Genomic DNA, 25,055 nt, shown 5'->3' with positions numbered 1-25,055 from the left:
GAACAAAACGGACCAAAGAGTCTGCCAGGCAAGACGTCCTGGAAATTCAAGAACTGAACAAAGAAAAGAAGAGGGCATACCACTAGGCACACATGTGGCAGTTGAGAACTTGGAATGTCTGTATTTCATTTAAATTCAATAGCCACAGGTGGCTGGTGGCTCCTCCTTGGACAGGGTAGCTCTAGAGCAATGATGTTCCTAGACATAACATGCCCCCGAGAACTTTAGACATCTGGAACAGGGAAGCAGCAGGTTTCAGGAGCTAGTTCATAATCTCATGCATCTGCTCCTCCCTGTTCATAGCCACTAAGCCCACCTTGTTCAGATCCCTCTGAGCTCATTCCTGGCACTACTAGTGACCTCCTAATCGTTCTTCCCAGCTTCATTCCTGTGCCCTCCAGGCCACCCTTCCCACTGTCTCCAGACTGATCCTCCTAAAGCTCCGTTGTGAGCAAATCACCCCAGGGTAGAGTCTTAACTCCTCACCCTGGTGTCTAAAACCTTCCCAGTCTTCTTCCAAACCCCCTTTCTAACCTTATTTCTCAGTTGGAACAAAAACAAATTCCCTACTGCAGCACCCAACACACCTTATGCTTGTCCATTCCCTTATCTGGGTGTTTCTTGCACCATCCTCACACTAGCAGTATGATGCTACATGAGTCAAACCCTCTGGATTTCTGTTACCCCACCTATAGAGTGGGATAATACTGTCTGCTTTGCAGGTATGTTTTAAGGAGAAATTGAAAGACTGTATATTCACGCACTCAAGATAGATGCTGGCGTCCAGAGAGACATGGCAGCTAGGACAAAATAGAATATATATTTGAAGGTAGCTGAGACAAAGCAGACTCAGAATATCTATGTGTGCTGTGCACAGTTTGCATTTCTTTTTGTTGTAGTCAGTGGTCTTTATACATTATGAAAATACAAAGGAAATTGTCTTTTCACAATCCTAAAATTAAAGGCCCTCTGGTAAAACTGTAGTTTAAAAAGGGAAACAATAGGAATTTTTTGTAAACTCTTACCCTCTTAAGAGCCATGGAACCTCACTGGGGGCTCTTAAACCAAATACATTTTATTTCAGGTTTATAATTCTATCTATGCATATTCCTTGAGTGCCTGCAAGGTATAAGTTCTTAGGAATATGTACTCTACTACTGACCAGATAAAAAGCACCAAGGTCCTCCTGAGCTAGAGGAGAGCTCACATAGGATGTCTTCAGGTGCCATTCTAGTCTCCCAGTATTTAAAAGAAGTTCCAGTTTGGAGGGTCCTGAGCCAACAAACCCCAAGCCCTAGGGGTGCTGGTTAGTTTTCACACAATCCTGGAGACACATCAAAGGATCCATTGCCATTGGATTTAGAGGCCCCCACAAAGACTGGAGTGCTGTGGATGCACCGTGTCTGTGAACATATCAAAGTACAAATGCTGTCCTCCTCTTTGCATACAGATTTTTAGATTTTTTTTAGACTATTCTATTTTCGTAGCATGATAAAAAATAAGCAAACATTTTCAGCAGATAACCGCCAAGTATTTCCCTATTTCTCAATGTACAAAATCTACCTCTCCACCTTAAATAAAAAATAAATTTTGAGAAAGGAATTCTAAAGTTGTGGAAAAAGTGACTGACTCCAAGTGCTGCTTACCCCTGCAGAGGGAAGTAGCTGATCAAGAGGTCCAGAGGCATAAGGATGTAAGTCACATAACTACAACCATCACATACTTTTCTTGAAACATCACCATCCTTTTACCCAAATGTTATTTTCAATTTGGAAAAAAAATACAATACATAGACAGTAAGTCTAACACTTATCCAATAAAAATTTAAATGTCTCTTCTGTTAACAGGATGATCAGATTGCTAAAAGAAGGGCTGAACTTATATTGGAGAGAGAGAAAAAAAAGAAAGGGGAGGTAAGTGAATAAAATGGTGTTCTTAAACAAGCAGAGTACACAAACACAAATATCCGTATATATGTATATATATCTATATAATATCTCAACAGTTGAAAACAAAAAGATGCATAGAAAAAAGTCTTGAAGGAAATACACAATATTTGTGGAGTGAAATTACACATAATTTCCTTTTTGGTATTCCATAACTATTTACCATGACCTTTTATTATTTTTATAATCAGAAATATGAACACTTTTTAAAGGAAAGAAAGCCACCAGGGGCATTTAAAATAATCTAACACAAAATGCAATGCTATATTTAACTGTGCTCCCTTTGGATTTTTATCTTTGCTTTCCACATTTCCAGCCCAAACTATGTGGAGATGGGGCCGGGAGTTTGGGAGCCAGGACCAGGTAGAGAGTCTGTGATGGTCTCCAAAGCTAAAATGGAGATTAACTCAAGATAAAAAATGAAAGGGGACAGGGTCTGTGGGTCCTCAGAGTCAGAGAGGTTTGCAGGATGCTCAGGACAGCTTCTCTCCATCTACTGTTTTTTTGTTGTTTTTTGTTTTAAGATCTTGGGTCTTGTTTAAGTGAGGAACTATTCCCTCACTGACCTTGAGGACCTAAATGCCATAGCCAGGGAACAGAGGGCACAGAGGTTCAGAAGGAGGTGTAATGAGACAAGCAAGCTCCAAAAGCAGCCCAGGGCTCATGTTAATACCATCAGCTTACCAGTTACCTCTACCACCAAGGCAAACGAGAATAGCCCCCTCCTTCCTCCACTCCCACCTTAAGTTACCTTTGTGATATCTTTTCAAGGCTGACCCTCATGTAACCTGATTTTGATCTGTATAAAAATGTTTAGCCAAGCAAAGAGGAGAAGGAAGGAGATAACAGAAAACACAACTTCACCCCGCTGTCTCCCCGGCGTGGCTATGTAGGACTGGATGCAGAGGAGCGCCGAAACAGTGCAACCGTGCCTGTGAGCACAAAGCAATGCGGAAGAGGGGCATAAACAATCGTTGCCTTTTCCCCAACAAAGTATTTACACCCAGAACAAGATCTAAAAGCACAGGATTGAGGAAGCGATAGCACCGTCTGAGGCACAAGCACCCACCGTTGGTTATTTGCCTTGTTGGATCTGTCAGTCAGAAAACATTAATTGGCCACGCACTCTGCGCCCGACACCGTTTCAGACACTGGCGAATCAGCCGTAACCCAAACTTACAGAACTCGCTGGTTTCGTTCTAGTTCTCACTGCCTTAGCAAACATGTTCTGAACCTCCGTCCAAGGTATCATGCTAATGTTTAGGATCAAGAAGACAGACGTCCTAACTGGGAATCGAGTACAGCTAATTGCAATGGTCCCCATCAAGATCTCAGCTACGTTTTATGGAAGGAGTCCAGATTTTGGGGTCAAGCTGTCCTAAACTGGTATCCCCTCCAGTTCTTTCTGACTTTGTTTGCTGTTGGTCCCCAGTGCCTAGCATGGAGCTGACACACGGTAGGCACTCAATATGCCGTTGTTTGTTGCTGTTGCCTAACTTTGAGCAAGTTATGCAAATGGTCTGAGACTAGATTTTTTTTTCATTGCAAAGTGGGAAAAATTAATAATACTTAATTTCTCTGTTTAATAATACTTCAATTTCCCTTCTTTGCTATTCTTTGTCTGCTCTTTCTCAAAAACTAACTTCAAGATAAATTTAAAAGTTCTTGATTTTTATTTTTTCCATTTATTAACATTAGAATGATGTGATTTCTCATTTTTTTAATTCAGAGATTCAACATTCTATCTTACAGGTTAAATAGGATTTTGTAAGCTAACTTGACTGAAGCTTAATCTTTTATAAAATAGGCTATGTATCCCATGCAATGAATTTATAGCAACAAACTTTTGGAACACAATTCCTGAGGTTTTTTATTAAAGTTCAAAACTGTCTATTGACTTTTTCCAGCTACTTTGATGGAAATTCTGTAAAATATGTCATGCAACTACTGCCTCAGACAATATAACACTAAATAAAATGTAGCTGGGTGGTGCAGTGGTGGCTCGGTGGCACAGTTCTCGCCTAGCCATGTCAGAGACCCAGGTTCGATTTCCGGAGCCTGCCCATGCAAAGAAAAAAAAAATGCAGCATATCTGAGACTTAGTGATATTATCATCATTAGTTAACATGACACCTGATTTGAATCCATCCTGACTCCAGATACTCCTTGGAGCTTGCGTTCGGGAATAGAATCAGAGGCCTTCTCGTCATTTGTCTCTTTGTGCGAAATATGCAGCTTTTTAAAACTAAGTGAGGAACTACATGCATATACAGCCCTCCCCAGCTTTCTTTTCTTGCCCTTAACAAAAATCCTTTCCTTTCCTTACTTACTTTTTAGCAACATATAAAACATTTTTAACATTAGAAATCACTTTGACAGCTTGATGGGACTACTTACATTAATTTCACAGGAAAACATCGCCATCTTGTGGAATTTTAGCCTCAGAATGTGACTAAAGAATGTTCTATAAGCCAAGCCCTTCACATATATATATTTTATACCTCCTGTCTCTTCAGAGGCCTTACTTCTACTTTTGTACCTCTCTCTAGAATCTTCATTTGTTTCCCGTTCTTCATTGTTTCCTTCTCTAGTGCTTGGGTCTCTCCTATCAAGTGTTGGGTAACCAAAAGAAGAGAAAAGCCAGGGTAAGGGAGCAGGGGAAAAAGTAAACAGAATTGTTAGAGACTGTGCCTAGGTGAATAATTAACAAAGATATATATCATAAGTACTGAACACAAGCCAAAGTCATTCATTTTTTTATATTTTATTTCCCTCCTGAATTTCCTACCTTTTAATTCATTATGGCTGTATTTTTCTTTTCCTCATAGATAATAGTTATGATCTGCTTAATTGCCTTAAAGTTCTTGTTTGGTAATTCAAACATCTGAATCATCCTGGAATCTTTCTCTTGCGAATGGATCATGTTTTCATGATTCTTCATACTTTGAACAATCTTTTATATCCTAGAATTCCACATGCTATGTTGTAGGGATTATGAATTCTGTTTAATAACTCTAAAAAGGGCTGATGCTTTTGTTTCAGTAGATAACTAATGTTTTAAGTTTAAACCTGCAAACTCTGTCAGGCCTGCAATGGATGGTAGCTCAGTTCATATTGTTCTCAAAGTGGCCATATGTGCATGAGTCAGGGTTTGACCAGAGATTTGGATAATGTCTATAAACAGAATCTGGGATTCCCTTCTCTGGTTCTTTCATCTTCAGAGTTTGCCTTTACTCTCCAGTGGCCCTATTCGTGACTCCTTACTCTGGTTACTCCAGCCAGAAAGACAGTAGGCTTTCTATCAGAGCTCTAGCTACCGGTGCTGCCACGGTAACTTAGACTGCCCTCTGGGTGAATACCCAAATCAGAGAACTCATTCTAGGCTGATTGCTTTCTCCAAATCCCCTACTGTGTGTGTGAGAGAGAATATGAATGGTCTATCTAAGGTTTATGGTTATTATCTGCTGGAGGTTAAGAACTTAACCCTTCATATTGGAGGTAAACCTCGAGACCATGAATTGTAGAACATACATCTTCTAATATAAGGAATAATCAATAAAAAATGTCAGAAAAGCAGCACTGCTTCAGAAGATGATTCTATCAACATATCTAAGAAGAATTAACCCATGTGTGCTGGTTTGAAAGGATGTATGTCCCCTAGAAAAGCCATATTTTAATCTAAATCCCATTTCGTAAAGACAGAATAATCCCTATTCAATACTGTATGTTTGAATCTGTAATCAGATCATCTCCCTGGAGATGTGATTTAATCAAGAGTGGTTGTTAAGCTGGATTAGGTGACGATATGTCTCCACCCATTTGTGTGGGTCCTGATAAGTTTCTGGAGCCCTATAAAAGAGGAAACATTTTGGAGGAGATTCAGAGAGAGCAGAGAATGCTGCAGCACCACGTAGCAGAGAGTCCACCAGCCAGCGACCTTTGGAGATGAAGCCTCCCAAGGAGCTTCATGAAACCAGAAGCCAGGAGAGAAAGCTAGCAGATGATGCTGTGTTCGCCATGTGCCCTTCCAGCAGAGAGAGAAGCCCTGACTGTGTTCGCCATGTGCTTCGTCACTTGAGAGAGAAACCCTGAACTTCATCAGCCTTCCTGAACCAAGGTATATTTCCCTGGATGGATGCGTTTGGTTGGACATTTTCTCGGCCTTAGAACTAGCAACTCATTAAATTCCCCCTTTTGAAAGCCACTCCATTTCTGGTATATTGCATTCCATTGCTATGAAAAAATCAGTGAGCAAAAAAGAGTTGATAGAAACTAAACTCTTTGAGTTGAGTTAAATATTGTTACTGAAAACCATAAAAACCAAATAACATTCTGACAACCATAGATATAAATAACATTTACTATCATTTGTCCACTTATTTATTTCTGGGCTCTCTAGGGTGTTGGACTCTCAAAGGTATTAAATTTCTGGATGCCGATATTAACATTTTACTGTGTCAAGTGAATCTTGTCATGCTATACCAACCAACATGCAGTTATTTTAAAATGTGGCAAATGATTATTTAACAACGTCATTTGTTGTATATTTTGTATGTATGGCAAATGTGAACATTTTCTTCTGCAGGCTGGTGGTAAAGAAGATGAAGAAATTAGTGAGGAGGAGCCTGAAGAAGATGAAGATGATAATATCGACAACATCCTCGAAGAAGAGTTTCCAAAAGATGAGGAAGAGATGAGTGAGGAAGATGAGCAGGAAATTGATGCCACTGATCGCCTGAGAAGTGAGCTGGGAGAAAAATTTGAAGCAGATATGAATAATTTACAATCAATACAGGTTACTTTCTTCATTATTTTGTATAATTCCAAAAAGTAATATTTGAGAATGAGACAAAAAAATTTTATTTATACCTTAGTTTCTTTTTAACATGTCAAAAAAAATGTATAAGTTAGGACTGTTATTTCCCTTTGTCAACACCCCTTATAATTATGAAAATAAGTTCATAAATCAAGGGCGATGTGGAAGCCAGACAGGGTTCAGAGGTTCTGGCTGCCAGCATGCAGCCTGCCTTCTTCCCAATAATTATATTTGGTTTTATGCTTTCACTGATCAGGAGGAATTTGAGAAGTTTTTAATACCAATAATTCTCATTAATGGAGCTCGGAAAATCCACACTGTACAATATACATTGAACATGAAAGTGAAACCACTGGTGGAAAATCGCGCAAGCATTTTTGAGAAATGTTATCCAGTAGCCTCACACCTTGCTCAGAAAATGCTCAAACTTACCTACAAGTATCTCAGCACTTTCGGCTATTGGGACCCTGTAAAGGTAATGCCAGCAAATGTATTTAAAAGTGATTCATTTCTTTAAAAAAGAAAAATATTCCAGGAAAACATAGATAATTTCAAAACTTTTAAGAATTGAACAGTATTCTTAACTAGCTATAGAATCATTTGCTTGTTTTGTCTTTCTGAAGTGGGGAAAGTTTATTGAAGGATTTAACTTTGTTCATCTAATTCTGTAGAGATAACCTAATTCCAAGTTAGTTTTAGCTTTCTAGTATAAGAAGATGGTAGTGAAAATATTATCAAACTAGAAATCTAGAGAGCTATCACCTTGCTGTCTAATCTTAGTCAAGTCATTTAGCGTCTTTGATTCTGCTTCCTTACCTTTAAGATGAAAGAATAATATCACGGTCTTTGTGATCCCAAATGCAAGAGTAATAAAGCCTTCTGAAAAACGTGATACTCCATGCAAAATGGTTTCATTAATTATTCATGTTCATAAACGTATTTCTAAGTATTGTCATTTTATGTAGTGTGGAAAATAGATGCAATCCAAGTGGAATTCAAGAACTTCAAATATAGGATGATTTTTCACAAGTCTTAATCAAGAGCATGACAACCACTTTTCTAATCTCTGGGGAATAGAATAATGAACAGAACAGACAGATCCTTTTGTCATGGGGCTTCTATCATAGTTAGGATGGGGAGGGAGACTAGGCATCAATAAGTAACAAACAAGTAGGATCTTCTCAGATGGTAGTAAGTGCTATAGATTCGATAAAAGAATGTAATGTAATAGTGAGTGGGGCAGAGACTACTTATGAGAAACCTAAGGAGGCCTCAGCCATGCAAAGACTGGCAATGATAAGTGTTCCAGGCAAGTGTGATAACTTTAATGCAGGAAAAATCTTGGCATGTTTGAGGGTCAGAAAAAAGGCCAGTGAGCATGGAGTTTGACTCGGGAGGAGTAGGGTGTGAGAGTATGTTGAAGAAAGAAGCAGAGTCCAAACCCCATGCACCAGTGTAAAGGATTTCAGAGTACAATGAGATGATACTGGAAAATTCAGAGCAGAGGAGTGATCATATGTGATTTAGAGTCTACTTCTGCTAGAAAGGAAAGATACTGAACAGTTATAAGAATGGAATCTCAGAATTTTAAGGGGCTTTCAAGTCACCTAGGCCACCTACTCAATCCAAGCTTGAGTGACTTCTACAGAACTTTTGACTAACACTCATCCCACCTCTGACAGAGAACTTACTCCACCAACGCCTCCCCAACCAATCTCTAGATGTTTCTATCGCTTAAAAGTTTTTTTCATATTGAACATAATTTCTGCCCTTTTAAACTCCTCTTTAATGTCCACTTCCTAAATTTAAAAGGAGCATAACACATGGAAACTTTGAGATAAAGACAGCTTTCATATCTGCTTTTAGTTTTCAATTCTCTAATATCCCTAGTTCCTACAATTAATTGTTCCTCGTATAACATGGCTTCAAGTTTTAAAAAATCCTGGTCCCTTCTCTTGAACTCACTCTGATGAGTTTTTAGCTCTTCAAAGGGGGTCAAGGCTGAGCAGAGTTTTCCAGGTGGTATTAACCACTCACAATGGAACAGGAATTATTCTTTCATTTTAAATACTACGATTTTGAATGTAGCTTAAGATAGTGCATTATCTATTATTTTGTAACAAATTAATTTTAAAAAAACTTTGTGGCTTTAAATTATAGCATGTATTACCTCACATTGTTTCTATCAATCAGGAATTTGGGAGGGTCTTAGCTGAGAGGTTCTGGCTCAGTCAGGGTCTCTCATATGGTTGTAGTCAAGAGGTTATTAAAAGAACTTGGCAGGTAGCCTCACTGCCCTCCGCCTTGCATTGGACATGACTCCCAGGGCTGTAAACCTCCCTGGCAACATGGGACAGGACTCCCAGGATGAGCCAGGGCCTGGCATCATTGGAATTGAGAAAGCCTTCTTGATCAAAAGGGGTAAGAGAGAAAAGTTTCCATGGCTGAGAGATTTCAAAGAGTTGAGAGTTCATCCTGGAGATTATTCTTATGCGTTATATAGATATCTCTTTAGTTTATGGTGTACTGAAGTAGCTAGAGGGAAGTACCTGAAACTATTGCGCTGTATTCCAGTAATCTTGACTCTTGAAGATGATTATACGATATAGCTTTTACACTATGACCATGTGGTTGTGAAAACCTCGTGGTCTGATGCTCCTTTCATCCAGGGTATTGACAGATGAGTAAAATAAATAAACAAATAACGGAGGATAGAATAAGGAGTAAAATAAATTGGGTAGATTGAAATCCTAGTGGTCAATGAAAGGGAGGAGTAAGGTTTATGGGATGTATGAATTTTTTCTTTTTTTCTTTTTCTGGAGTGATGCAGATGTTCTAAAAATAATCATAGTGATGAATACACAACTATGTGATGATATTGTGAGCCATTGATTGTATGCTTTAGGTGGACTGTATGTTTATTAAGATGTTGCAATTAAAAAAACTTTTAAAAAAAAAACAGGTTATTGGTAGTGGCTGCAGTCATCTGGGAGCTTGACTGGTACAGAAGGATCTGCTTCCAAGATGGCTCACTCAAATGGCTCTTAGTAGGAGGCCTTGGTTCCTCACCCCATGGGCCTCTCCATAGGCTCCTTGAGTGCCCTCACGACAGAGCAAGCAATCCAAGAAAGAGCAAGGGGGAAGTCATAGTAACTTTTCTGACCTAGCCTCCAAAGTCACATACTCTCACTTCAGCTTTATTCTTTTCCTTAGGAGAGAGTCACCAAGTCCAGACCACACTCAAAGGGACTGGAATTTGGGTCCACCTCTTGGAGGAAGCAATAATAAAGAATTTGTGGTCATATTTTAAAAGCATCACAGGCAGTGTTCATTTGTTCTGTCAGGCATGCCACATAGTAAACTTGTGATACATCAGGAGCCCTTCTTCATTTTTCACATTGTGTAAAAAATCAATTCTTATCTGTGTTTGTGAAGTTGGAGTTTTTTGGTCCCAACTATTATTTCAACACACTGAACTTCTTTAGAGGCCCTTATTAGCCATATCTCCCAGCTGCATCTGATCTACTTGCTTGACCAGCATAACTTCTTATCTTTGTCAGGGATGCAGTCTAGCAGGGTAGATAATAAGACCTTGGCCTCTGGAGCCAGATTGCCTGAGTTCAAAACCATCACTTACTAGCTGTGTGACTTGGACAAATCACTTACCTCTCTGAGCCATCCCATTTGTGAAATGTGAATAAGACTAGTCCCTACCTTACAGTTTTGTTACAAGGATTAAATTATTTAATTGGTGAAAGTGCTTGCATCAGTGCTGGATGTTTTGTAAGTGCTAAATAAATATGTTATTGTCTTTACTATTATTGGTCACTGATAAAAAATATTTTAAAAATATTTTATAACAAAACTAGGAAGAAATACTCAACTATGTGATGATATTGTGAATTGCTGAGTGTATGTGTTGGGAATGTTTGTTTCTTGTAATTTTTTTAATTAATAAAAAATTAAAAAATAAATAAATAAAAAATAAAAGAATCTTGTGCAAAAAAAAAAAAAAAGGAATACTCAAAAACCATTACAGTAGGAGTGCACAGGTGGTTCAGTGGTAGAATGCTCACCTGCCATGCGTGAGACCTGGGTGTGATTCCTGGCCCATGCACCCAAATCAATCAATCAACCAATCAATCATGGCAGTCCTCAATTCTCCAAGTAGTCTTGTGGATGTAACTTGTATTTATAACAACTTTCTTCCACTAACCAATTCATATCCCCTTTACGTTCAGCAAGCTCCTCACCTGGTCTTGATTCTTTGCCTGATTGGGTGACCCAAACCTTCATTCCTGAAGGGTCTGGGTCATTAGTAGTCCTGCCTGGATTGGGTTGTTGCAGTTTTCCATTGACTTTAATCATAGAGCATGGGAATACTGAGATACCCTAAGAGATTGCCTGTATTCAAGGCAAACTCTTTTTTATTTCCATTTTGTAGTTGCAGTCCTATTTCTTCTTGATAGTCAGGACAAATCACCCTAGTCAGTATGGTAATTCCCTGCCTTCTTTTAGAACTAAAACCTGTAGACCAGGAGAGTCTAATGTTATAGGGACAGGAAGCAAACTTCTTCCTAGTGGATCACTAGGGGTAATAGCCCCATTCCCCAGGGTGATCAGCCTGCTATTTCCACCCCTTGATTCCTGGACCTCTGCAGCATAGAGTGGATGCTGATTTAGAGCATATATAAACTCCTGGAGAACATTGCCCCAGTGCTGTAAAGTATTGCCACCTAATTGGCATCCTAAATGAGTCCATTCCATGATTCTATCAATCCAGCTGCTGCAGGATGATGGGAACATGGTAAGACCAGTGGATTTCATGAGCATGTGCCCATTTCTGCACTTCATTAACTGTGAAGTGGGTTCCTTATCAGAAGTAATGCTGTGGTCAGTGTGATGCCCTGATACATCCCAGAGTAATTTGGTCAAAGAATAAAAAAGTATTTGTAAAGCTCCATAGAGGGAATGGGAAGAAAGAAGGAAATATTAAACTTCCTCATCTGGAGAATTCCTGATATTCTCACAAACATTGGGGACAACCGATTTAATAAGCTGAGCCCTCAGTCTTGGGGCTTGTCCCTATGAAACTTATTCCTGCAAAGGAGAAGCTAAGCCTACTTATAAATATGCCTGAGTCACCCCCAGAGAACCTCTTTTCTTTCTCAGATATGGCCTCTCTCTCTAAGCCAACTCAGCAGGTGAACTAACTGCCCTCTCCCCTACATGAGAAGTGACTCCTGGTGGTGTAAATCTCCTTGGCAATATGGGACCTGACTCTCAGGGATGAGCCAGGACCAGGCATCATGGGATTGAGAAAACCTTCTTAACCAAAAGGAGGAAGAGCGAAATGAGACAAAATAAAGTTTCAGTGGCTGAGAGATTTCAAACAGAGCCAAGAGGTTATCCTGGAGGTTATTCTTATGCATTATATAGATATCTATTTTTAGTTTATGATGTATGGGAGCGGCTAGAGGGAGGTACCTGAAACTGTTGAACTATATTCCAGAAGCCTTGATTCTTGAAGACGATTGTATAGCTATATAACTTTTACAATGTGGCTGTGTGATTGTGAAAACCTTGTTTCTGATGCTCCTTTTATCCAGGCTATGGACATATGAGTAAAAAATAAAGACAAAAAAAAAAAAATAGGTGTGAGATAAGGGGTAAAAAAATTAGATTACAACACTATTGGTCAATGAGAGGGAGAGGTAAGGGGTATAAGATGTATGGGGTTTTTTTTTTCCTATTTTCTCTTTATTTCTTTTTCTGGAGTGATGCAAATGTTCTAAAGATGATCATGGTAATGAATACACATTATTTGATGATATTGTGAGCCACTGATTGCATACTTTGAATGAACTGTATGGAGTGTGATGGTATCACAATAAAAAATATTTTTTTAAAAAAGAAATATATATATATATATATATATTTTAGAAGACGATCAAAAATGGAGCTATGTTCATGTAACTTGAAACCTCCTTCCTAGTTGATATTGACACAATCACTTTCGATTCTACTTCGTTGTGCAATCTTATTCTTTATCCTAACCATAAGGATACCAGGAAAAACCTTTTCAAATATAAAGCTGAAATATAGAAACACTATGACACATCTCTCCGTGGAGACATTGGATCAAGTTAAGCATGTATCAGAACACCTGGAAAGCTTATGAAAGACAGTCATGAAAAGAAGTCAACTTTCCCTCTGAAATGGGCAAGAAAGGAGAAGACCTAAGCAGGCAAAACCAGAACCCTGTTTAAAGAGAAAGAGTTCATATCAAGACATGATTGGAACTGTCCAAAAATGCCTTGTGAAGAAATGAGCAACTGGTCAAAGGAAGGCTTTTAAACATAAAAATAGCCACTTATCACAGCTCTTGGGGAATCCAGCTGGGTGCTTGACAATTTGATATTGCTGATTCCATGACACCATTGTAGATACTTGCTAGCTATTTTTGGCAATAGTGAAAACTGAAAGAATCCATACTTCATTTAGGAATTTGAAATGGATTCATTAAACTTTCAGCTTTTCTTATATTACCAAGCATATAACATAACATCAGACACTCTCGCCCCACCCCAGAGTTTCTCCTTATTCCTAGCGTTAGCCATAAACTTCACTCCAGCCCAAGAATGATGTTGTTGACAATACCATTGAACTCTCCTGGTGTAGTTCTGAGTGAGGAACATTCTTACCGTACAGCTTCACACCCAGCCTGTGATGTCTGAGAATGGGTGATTGTTTCAGTTTGCTAAACATGCCAGAGTGCAATATACCAAATTGGGTTGGCTTTTACAATGAGGATTTATTTATTTACAATTTACAGTTCTTAGGCCATGAAAATGCCTAAATTAAGGCATCAACCTGGACCCTGAAGAAAGGGTGTTGGTATCTGGGACACCTCTGTCATATGGGAAGGCACAGGACCGGTGTCTGTTTGTCCTTCATGCCCAGATTTCATTACTTTCCACTCCTGGTTCCAGTGGCTTCCTCTCTGAGCTTCTGGTCCTCTCTTAGCAAGGCGGGCTTTTCTTTCTGTAACCTGTCTGGGCTTTTTCTACCTTTTAACCTCTCATAAAAGACTCTAGTAAAGGATTAAGACCCACATTGCCTTGGGTGGGTCACATCTCAATTGAAACAACGTAACTAAAACGTCCAACCCACAACATGTCTGGGGTACACAACAGTTTTAAACCAGCACAGTAATGCTTGGCCATCTGATGCTATTAAAAAAAAAGATATCAAAACCTTGCATCCTTGTGAAACTTATTTATGTGGTGGAGAAGCTTAGCCTACCTACAGTTATGCCTGAGAGTTACTTCCAGAGGACCTCTTTTGTTGCTCAGATGTGGCTTCTCTCTTCCTAAGCCCAGCTCTGCAACTGAAATCTTACCCTCCTCCTCCCTACATGGAACATGACATGTAGGAGTGAAAGTCACCCTGGCAGCGTGGGATGAAACTCCCAGGGATGAGCCTGGCCCTGGCACTGTGGGATTGACAATGCTGTCCTGACCAAAAAGGGGAAAAGAAGTTTAACAAACAAGGTATCAGTGGCTGAGAGATTTCAAACAGAGGCAAGAGGCTACTCTGGAGGCTACTCTTATGCAAGCTTCAGCTAGACATTGCTGCCTATCATGTTTTGCCAAACCCCAACCAAAACCATTCCTGCCAACCCTATAGAACCCCTAGAGCTTTAGCTGAGAGTCTAAGAAGGTTCCATTCACTATGATTACTTTCCAGAAAACTACAACCTCCAGATGTGTTCCTGGCCAGATAAGAACTGAAACCCAGAGGGGCCATCCTCTCTAGAACATCAGCTAGTTCCACTCCCCTATCCCATATTATCAACAGCCCCTTCCAACATGAAAAATTAGAACAGGCATAGCCCAAATAACTCTAAAGATTGGGAGAAAGATCAGAGAAGGTGGAGTTATACAGAGAAGATAGGATTTAACAAATGAGTATGATTGCTGAATCATATTGATATTTCTTTTAGTCTCTAGTATCTTGGAGCGGCTAGAAGTAAAAACTGAAAAATATGAATTGTAATCCATACCAAACTCTGAAATCTGTTCTACAACTAATTGTTGCAGAGTGCTTTGAAATTTTGCTTTTTTGTATATATGTTATTTTTTACAACTAAAAAAAACCCTAGCATTACTTACTTACACAGTCCTCATCATTACCAATGCAAGGATGTGGGACCACTCCCCAAATCCATTCCATACCCATATCTTTGACTGCCTTTTGAAGCTATTTTTCCCTTTCATGACTGCTCATGATGTTTATAAGAGTTGTATTTCATCTGCATAAAAATGTTGAAGAGAATACAGTGAGGTTTGTCCTGCCAGTGTACCCAAGACCCCCATCTTCTGAATGGACCGGTTATAAGGATAAATTGACCCATGAATGTATAAAAATAACTTTACATTCCTTGGCAGAGATGTACAATATACATTAAAGACATTTTTGGGGAGAGGTGGTACATGGTCCAGGAATTGAACCCAGGTCTCCCACATGGAAGGTGAGCATTCTACCACTGAACCACCCGTGCACCCTACATTAAAGATGTTTTGAATTTGAGAGAATCATGATTGATATAAACCAAAAGCCAATTAAGAGTATGTTGATTGCATGTGCATATAAAAAATTTATACTTTGTACAAAGTTATGTAATATTAGTTTTTGAAAGATTTTTCCTTATTTTAGAAATTGTCATTTTCAATTGTATTTGGGGGAAATGCTGTATAGATTAAAACTAACTAATGAATTCAATTGTGTATTTGTTGCAGCTGAGTGAAGGAGAGACATTCAAGCCTGTTGAAAGTTCAGAGACTCCATGTTATCCTGTCATCCATCGTCAGTATATTTATTTTTTATCTAGTAAGGAAACTAGAGAAAAATTTATGAAGAACCCAATCAAATATATCCGCCAGCCCAAACCTAAACCTACTCTTCCAATTAAGATTGCAATTGCGGGGCCTCCAAAATCTGGGAAAACTACAGGTAAGCGGATATTTGCCTTTGTCTTCCTCAAGAATAACAAGATCCCCTGAAAACTATTGTCATCTCCATGAAACCAACTATCAAAATGGACTCAAAAAGAGATGGAGAACCTAAACAGATGAGTAACCATTGAAGAAAACGCATTAGAAAGTGTAACCCCACTCAAAACAGCCCAGGATGAAATGATTTTAGAGGAAAATGATATCAAACTTTCAAAGAATTAGAAACTCAAAGAAGAAATAACTATTGTGTTTTTGTAACTTTTTAAAATAGGGAAAAAGACAGAAGCTTCCCAATATTTTTAGTTTTCTTTCTGATTAAGGAACATAACCCAAACATTCAAAAAGGTATAAAGAGAATACAAGTTCATTTTGAAATTATCAGAACTCTGATGTCAAAACCTAACAACGATAGTACAAGATATTACAAAGTAATATCACTTATAAATCAAATATCCTAAATAAAATATTAGAAAATTGACTATAGCCATACATTAAATAATAATGTTGTGTTAAAATAATAAATTATGTTAAATTTTTATTAATGTAATTTATTATATTAATAAAGTGTGAAAATCAATTATTAATCATTGCTGGAAAAGGCATTTGATAAACCATATTCCTGTAATGTTTACATCTTTATAACTTTGGACTGTGGTATTCTTTTAAACAGGCAAATTGTCCAACAATAGATGGGTTGTACTATTTCACTATGAAATGATACCATTTGAAGAGTATTTGATCACTAAGAGAATGACAGGTTCAAAGATATTTCAAAGGGAAAAAAAACAGCAGGACTTAATGGCTGATTGAATAGAGAGTGAAGGGGAGAGAAAATGTCAAAACTTAGTTTATCACCAGGAATAATAAAGGGGAGTTTTGTGTTCTAGCTTTCCAGACGAAAAGTTTGTTTCATTCAATTTAAAAACTTCAACATGATGAAATGGTCTTTAATAGTATAATAATTAATATAATTATATTTATATTATAATTATAATAATTAATCATAATAATTCAAATAATTGAATAATTAAATATTCACAAGGTCATGGTATTTCCCAAGGAGAGCAGAACATTGACCTTCAAAAGGAGATCTCACATCAGTGCAAAAAGTAAAAGTATAGACAAGACGATCTGATTTCTCATTTCTTTGTTGAAATGGAGGCTCATTTTTTACTAAGATGTCAATTTTTTTTTTTGGCATGGGCAGCACCAGGAACCAAACCCAAGTCTTGGGCATGGCAGGCGAGAATTCTATCTGCTGAGCCACCATCACACCACCCAAAGCTTGGTTATAATTAGAACTTAAAAAAATTAGGTTTAATAGCTCACTACAACAGCAGAGTTGATATTGTAATAACTTTTTACTTGATATTTTGAGAATGCACACAGTTTTGATAGTTAACCAAATGATATTTAAGATACTGTTTAATATTTAGAATTCAGGTAACTCTGATATCTGTATTTAAAGAGTTTTCCTTCCATGCTTTAATTTTAAATTGGTTTATGAAACATATTGTACAAACAGGCTTTATGATGATTACTTAGATTTTTTTAAATCTTCTTTCAATATTGTTGAGTGGGATCTCTTCTTAAAATATTTTTATTGAAAAACTTAACAGACGAACATATATTCTTGACGTAAAAACATCCTATATCAATGGCTCACAATATCATCACGTAGTTGTATATTCATCACCATGATCATTTTTTGAACATTTGCATCACTCCAGCAAAAGAAATAAAAAGGAAAAAGAAAAAACTCATATGCACCATACCCCTCACCCCTCCCTCTCATTGACTACTGGTGTTCCATCTACCCAAATTATTTTACCCTTTGTCTCCTCTATTATTTATTTTTTTATTTTAACCCCATATTTTTTACTCATCTGTCCATACCCTGGATATAAGGAGCTAGATTTTTTTAATATGCCTATGGATAAACTAACTAAGATATCCATTTTAGGTGGTTAAGATTTCCGTGTACTTGTAAAAATATTTGTATCTTCATATTGTCCTGAAATAAGGAAAATATTTAGTAACATATGTCACCTATGTTACTAACATAGGTCAACAATGCCGATATTTGTAAGAACTTTCTACTTGATATTTTGAGAACATTCACAATTTTGACAACTGATGAAATAGTATCTAAGTTAGTTTTTAATACTTAGAATTTAAGAACTTTGTTATCCAAATATGTAGATTTTATTTTCTTATTGCCTTAATTTTAAATTGGTTTATGAAACTTACTGCGCAAGCATAGCTTTTACAATGATTATATGAATACTTTATTTAAATATGCTTATGGTTAAGCTAACTAAAATATCCACTGTTGGTGGTTCTAAGTATATTCTTTGTTTTCTTAAATAAAAAATACGTAAAAAATATTTTTAAAATTTTTTAAGATTTTATCCCAGTATTCATGAGACAGCTGAGGTTAAGGGATCTGTGGCTCTCATAGGGGTTTCCCTTTGAGGTACCCTGACAGTGGTAACTGCTCAGTTCATGTGCATTCCCAGTGGTATAAGATGGACACTCCCACGTGTCTTCTATCACAGCGGTCTCCAAGAAGTGCTCAGGCAGGGTTTACAGACTACAATACAGTGAGTCCATGTTTAATTGTTCCTGGAAGTCATCACTTAGGGTCTCACTTAGGAAAAGCAGAGACCAATGTGAGTTCTGTTTCAGCGAAGGGCACCATTTTGTGACCTTGGGCAAATCATTGTTTGTTTTATTGGGCATCAGTTCCCTCATTTATAAAATAGGAATTTCAATATCTGTTCTACTCCTCTAATGTAATGGTTGAAAATATAAACTAAGGTCACAGAAGAAAAATTTGTCAGGTATGCCATTATAATTATGTTATTTCCTAGAGGACTAACTGAAACCTAGTTGCATAAGATATGCTATCCTGATTGTAAAGTGGGGTGCATAAATAGACAGACAAGGAATGGCACACTCCAGTGAAGCAGTTACATTACATGGATATTTGGGACCATAATACCAAATACTAATAATACAAATAGGATTCCTTGCAAATCTCTCAAAAATATTGCTACCTTGTACAGAAGGAAAAAACACTTAAAGGTTTGGCTATGAAAAAAAAAACCAGAGTTGGCTCATTAACCAGATCTACCAACCGCTGACCTTTGATAGTATTATTTCAATAAAATGTGGCAAGTTTAATTTTCAGAATTTATTTTAAGAATTTGACAATTAGCTTGCTGTTGCTGTCATTAACTAGAGTTTGAAACTAAAATTACCTAATGACTTGTTGAAATGAAATATTTTAAAAATTTTTAATGTTTTTCAGTTGCCCAAAAACTTGCAAGCGTGTATGGCTTAAAGCGTTTATCAGTAGGAGATGCTTTGCGTTATGTATTAAACCACCAACCAGAAACAGAGCTAGCACTTATGTTAAATTGGCATCTTCATAAAGGAATGACCGCACCTGATGAACTGGCTATTCAAGCCATAGAAATAGCTCTGATGGAAAGCAAATGCAATACTGCAGGGTAAGTAGTGGGTGGAACAGATGGGGAGAGGTTGGGAAAGAGGTAAATGTTCTTTCAACAGGTTGTTCATCAGGTAAAATTTTGGAAATCATGGCTTGGCAGTAACTCAGGTTTAAATTTGTATGCCAATGTTTCAAAACTGAAGATGATTTTATGTATGTGCATATCAGTTTCTATTCCCTTAAACAACAGAACATGGAGTTTTTTGCTCTATGGAAGATAAGCTATCTATTTAAGCCCTATCTCTCTCAGTTACGGATAGAAAACCAAAGTCAGAAAAATGTTCTCTTAAGTATTTCCACAATTCAGGTAGAGGATGGAGAGATGATAATGAAAAGAGTAAAGGCTCTTTCATGTAGCTTGGCTGTCAAATGTCTACTGGCATAGCAGACTTCTAAGTGCCCAGCAACCAGCACTCCTGGGGCAGGGTGTTGCAAGCTGGCTCCAGTCCACCTGCCACCTTCAGGGTCCACTTGGACCATGGCAGTTCTTTGTCCCTCCATTAAGTGAAAGTATAGCTTGACCAGGAGCCAACTCCTTTTAGTGGTCACCTACCTTCACAGGTAGCATTAAGGAAGAGCCAGATCCTGCCTGGTCTTTCGTATGCAACAAATTCCTGTGGACACCTATTAGATCTCCCAAGAACTTTCTAGCATTCTACTCTGGGAGCAACACAAGGTGGGAGGGGGCAGTGGAAATACCCCTTCTGGACTAGAGGTTCTCTTAGGGTTCTCACTCTTGGCCATGGAGAGGAATCACCCTTTTCCCCCAAAATGATGGAAAGAGAAGTATCCTACAAAGCCCCCTTGAAGAACATTTCTCAAGAAATCCCCAGCATCTCTTATATAGGCTGAACTGGGTGACAGCCCCTGGTGGCCTCTTGGTTCTTTGTCAGCACAGTCACTTACTGTCCTCAGCTGAACAGAAAAAGCTTCATTTAACACCATCTTCTGTTGAGTCACTAAGAGTTTTTAAAACATTAATCCCATAAATAATGGCTGCCCTCCTTCCTGCAAATGCCTAATTTTGAGAACTGTTAAAATGACCTTTTACAGGAGGACAAAGAAAATAGCTTTTTTTAATTAAAAAAAAACCTATACCCATCTGCATATCCATTTAATCAAAACTTTCAAATGTACATAGTTTTATATGATACACTATCTTAATCTTTTAGGTGTCCTTAATTTTTTATTACAATCTCATTCTAATTTTTAAATGTATTTGTTGTTTTGCTTTTATCTGGATTAGATTTGCCAGTCTTTTCTCCCTTTTATGGTATAGCAGAGAATCAGGTCTTGGATTTGTTTATTAATTGTTCATTTTTTCTTCTGATTTAATTTTATTTCTTATTATATTTACTTAATTTGTTTTTATTTTATTTTCTAACATAGTTTATTTTCAATTATGAGGACATTTACAAGCTAGGAATTTACCTCTGTGTAGTGACCTTCCAGGATAGCTTTGGCTTTATTCCAATTGGTTTTGATTTGTGTTCTCATTTTTAATTTCTAATAGTCCATTAATGTCATTTGCATTCCTTGTTTTGCCCAAATAGAAATTTAGGAGAGTGGGTTCTTATAAATTCCAAAAATATGAGGACTTTATACTTTCTTTCATTTATTTCTAATTCCACTATATTATGATTAGAGAATAGAACTTGCACAACTTCTGCTTTTGGAATTAAATCAAGCTCTATTTAGTGATCTAGTTTGACCATATATGTATGTGTTTCATTGACAATGAAAAGAAAGGTCTGTTATGTGCATGCTGCACATAGTTCTCTAAATATATTTTTAATTTTTACCCCACCTCTTTACAGTCTTCTGTTTTTCTTAAACTCTAATGATAATCTGACTGAATCTCATTCTTTCTTCCCTCAATTTCTGTTGATATTGCTTTATTGTCTTCTGGTTTTAATATTCCAAGGGATAACGTGTAAGCTACTTTTTTGTTGGTTTTTTTTTTTTGCCTTTAGAAATAAGCTATTTTGACTTTTATGTGCATGTGTTTGTACTTTTATTTGAAAAATAATTAAGGATGGATTTCTTTTTATTTATTTTCCTGGATGTTAAGAACCTTTTAAATCTGTAGTCTTCATCTTTTTTTTTTAAATCATATAAATTCCAGTTATCTGAAATAACTCCTGCCCATGTGTGCAAGGAGACAGGTACAAGGATATTCACTGCAGCACTGCTTATATTATGGGAAGAGAGTTACAATAACTTTCTATCAAATGGAGAATGAATGCACTGCTATTTATTCTTTACAATGGAAAGTTATTCTATGGTTGAAATGAATGTTGATTGAAAAAGACCTTGCCAAACCATATAAGCTGGAGAGGATTGTGGAAAAATGGCAGAGTAGGTAGCTCCAAGACTCAGTCCTTCCATCAAAACAACTACTAATTGGGCAGAAACTATCTGAAACAACAAAAATGCACAACAAAACTCCTAGAGCTAATAAATGAATTCAGCAAAGTGGCAACATCCACAAATCAGTGATGTCTCTATACACAAGCAGTGAACAATCAGAAAAAGAAATCAAGAAAAAATTCCATTCATGGTAGCAATTAAAGGAATCAAATGTCAAGAAATAAATCTAACCAAGATTGTAAAGACCTGTACACAGAGAATTGCAAAACATTGTTAAATCAAAGAAGACCTAAATAAATGGTAGGACGTTCAGTGTTCATGGATTTAAGGTTAAATATCATTAAAGATGTCAGTACTACCCAATGCAATTTATAGATTGAATGCAATCCCAATGAAAGTTCCAACAACTATCTTTGTGGAAATGAAAATGCCAATCATCAAATTCATATGGAAGAGTAGTTTTTGTTTGCTAAGTTGTCAGAATGCAATACACCAGAGATGAATTTGGCTTTTATAATGGGGATTTATTTAGTTACAAATTTATTAGTTTGGGAAGGCACACAGCAATGTCTGCTGGGCTTGTCTCCAGGCTTCTGTGTCTACATCTCCAAAATCTGGGTCTGAGACAGCTCCGAGCTCTGAAATGCATTGTGCTGGGCTGGGCTGAGTTCCACTGGGCTATACTGAGCTGTTTCTCTTTCTTCTGACCTCTCCTTCTAAGCCTCACTCATTGTGGAAGGTACTACCCCTTGGCTGACTGCAGATGTAGTCAGCCATAGGTGAATTTCACATGTTGGTGGTTTAAGTTCACAGCAGCAGAAAACAGGGCACCATAACCTGGCCAAGTTGACACCTGAATATAACTACTACAGGTCCCAAAGAGCTAAATTTCCATTCTTCCTGAGAAAGAAGGATGAAGCTGGAAGTCTCAAACTTCCTGTCCTTAGCACTTATTACAAAGTCACAGTGATCAAAATAGTATGGTATTGGCAAAAGGACAAACAAATAGACCATTGGAATCCAAATGAGAGCTCAGAAATCAGTCTTCACATTTATGGCCAAATGATTTTTGACAAGGGGGTAAAGACTACTTAATTGCAAAAGATTTAGTCTCTTGAACAAATTAGGGAAAACTAGCTCTCCATATGCAAAAAGAAAAAGGAAGACCCCTACCTCATACCATATACAGAAGCAACTAAAAATGGACCAAAGACCTAAATATAAGAGCTAGAATGATCAAACGCATAGAAGATAACATAGGATAGCGTCTGTAGGACCTGATGTTAGGCAGTAGTTTCTCAGACTTTATATCCAAATCACAAGCAAAAAAACAAAAAAATAGATAAATAGGACTTCATCAAAATTTAAAACTTTTGGACCTCAAATGACTTTATCATGAAAGTAAAACAACAGCCTACACAATGGGAGAAAATATTTGAAAACCATGTATCTGATAAGGGTTTGATATCCAGAATACATGAAGGAACCCTTCAACTTAATATTTAAATGACAAACAACCCAATTTAAAAATGGGCAAAGGACTTGAATAGACATCTCTCCAAAGAAGATATACAAATGTCCAGAAAGCACCTGAAAAGATGCTCAATATCATTTGCTCTCAAGGAAACACAGATCAAAACCACATTGAGATACCATTTCACATCCATTAGAATAGCTAATTTAAAAAAAAGCATAAAAACAAGTGTTGGAAAGGATACAGAGAAATAGGAACACACATTCATCATTGGAACCAATGTAAAATGGTATAGCAACTATGGAAGACAGTTTGGCAGTTCCTCAGAAAGCTAAGTATAGAACTACCATATGACTCAACAATCCCACTACTAGGTATAAACCCAAAAGAACTGAAAGCAAGGACTCGAACAGATATTTGCACTCCGATGTCCATAGTGGCATTATTCACAGTTGCCAGAAGATGGAAGCAACCGAAATGTCCATCAACCAATGAATGGATAAAGAAAATGTGATATCTACATATGCTAGAATATTATTCAGCTGTGAAAAGGAATGAAATCCTGATACATACAACCTGAAGACCTCACATTGAATGATAAAAGCCAGACCCAAAAGGACAAAAATTGTATGATTTCACTGATTTCAAGCAATTAGTAAAAGAAAACTCATAGAGTCAGGAGCTAGAATATAGGCTATCAAAGGACGGGGTAGGGTTAGGGGATGGGAAGTTAAGGCTTAAAATGTACAGAGTTCTTATTTGGAATGATGGAAATGTTTTGGTAATGAATGGTAGTGATGATAGCACAACACTGTGGATACAATAGCAGTGAAATATGTATCTGAATATGATTAAAAGGGAAAGTGCTAGACTGTGCATATGGTAAGAGAATAGAAATTTTTTTAAAAATCCATTGAACTACACTACACAATGAACCCTAAGTTAAACAATGTACTTTAGTTAATAGTACAATTATAAAGATGTGCTACATCAATGTACCAAATGATTCACACCAATGCAAGGTATTGATGGTACGATGGTGTATGGGAATCCTGTATCTTATGTGTGATTGCTCTATAAACCTACAAGTTCCCTAAAAAATGAAAAACAAAATTTTAAAAAAGAGATCATGAGATGTTTCTTGAAGATGAGTGTATAATGATATAGCTTTTGCAGTGTGACTGTGTGATTGTGAAAACCTTGGGTCTGATGCTCCTTTTATCTACCTTATTGACAGACAAGTAAAACATATGGATTAAAAATAAATAAATAATACGGGGAACAAATGTTTAAAAAAAGAGAGATGATAAGAAAAGCAGCTATAAGTTTGACATCATTTACTGTAATAAACTTCTACGAGTCCTTCAAAACAAACTGAACTAGTGTAAAATGTTAAGCACTGCAAACAATTCTACATAGTTTATGGATATATATATATATTAGTATAAATACATGCATGGGAATAGGAAAGGATAAGGAAGGGAAAGGAATAAGGCTTTACTTACATGTATAATTTTTTTGCTTTAAAAAGAGAGAGCTCTGAAACAAATATGGAAAAATATCAACATTTATTAAATCTTTGTTGTGAATGGGTACATACTATATTATTTTCTGTACTTTCCTGTATGTTAGAAATATTTCATAATTAAAAATTTTAAATAATTGAAGAGAAAATCTAACTTTAATTCACTGATTGAGAAGGACAATTTGAAGTCTGATATGTATAGATTCTCAATTTCAGTGATGAGGTAGCAAAGTTCTGGCAGGAGTGTCACATTTTTCAGAGGAGGCTCTGAGACTTATACAAATTGAGCTACCTCCTTCCTGGTTTTCAAACAAGGTTTCCCAGTGAGGGCAACCTTGTTTGAGTCACAAAGGTTTTATTACACCTTAATACCAGGACCACGATGCCCAT

The 25,055-nt window shown here is 37.1% G+C and overlaps 1 protein-coding gene and 1 long non-coding RNA gene across 7 annotated transcripts in view; one reads left to right on the top strand and one right to left on the bottom strand.

Moving 5' to 3' along the window:
- The window catches only part of AK9 (adenylate kinase 9), a 193,565-nt gene that overhangs the window by 143,018 nt on the left and 25,492 nt on the right, over positions 1–25,055 (top strand). For all 6 annotated transcript variants that reach the window (XM_077162638.1, XM_077162637.1, XM_077162635.1 and 3 more), the window contains 5 exons: positions 1,848–1,913; positions 6,532–6,741; positions 7,019–7,237; positions 15,564–15,777; positions 19,093–19,294. In XM_077162638.1, coding sequence (XP_077018753.1) covers positions 1,848–1,913; positions 6,532–6,741; positions 7,019–7,237; positions 15,564–15,777; positions 19,093–19,294 — 911 coding nt within the window. The remainder of the gene's footprint in view (positions 1–1,847; positions 1,914–6,531; positions 6,742–7,018; positions 7,238–15,563; positions 15,778–19,092; positions 19,295–25,055) is intronic.
- The window catches only part of LOC143685055 (uncharacterized), a 57,817-nt gene continuing 39,079 nt past the window's right edge, over positions 6,318–25,055 (bottom strand). Inside the window, exon 3 of the long non-coding RNA XR_013176348.1 lies at positions 6,318–6,693. This is a non-coding gene — a long non-coding RNA (uncharacterized LOC143685055). The remainder of the gene's footprint in view (positions 6,694–25,055) is intronic.

Source organism: Tamandua tetradactyla, chromosome 5, assembly GCF_023851605.1.
Source record: "Tamandua tetradactyla isolate mTamTet1 chromosome 5, mTamTet1.pri, whole genome shotgun sequence".
NCBI lineage: Eukaryota > Metazoa > Chordata > Mammalia > Pilosa > Myrmecophagidae > Tamandua > Tamandua tetradactyla.
Note: the sequence above shows the minus strand (reverse complement) of the source record. Positions and strands in the feature narration are given on the sequence as shown.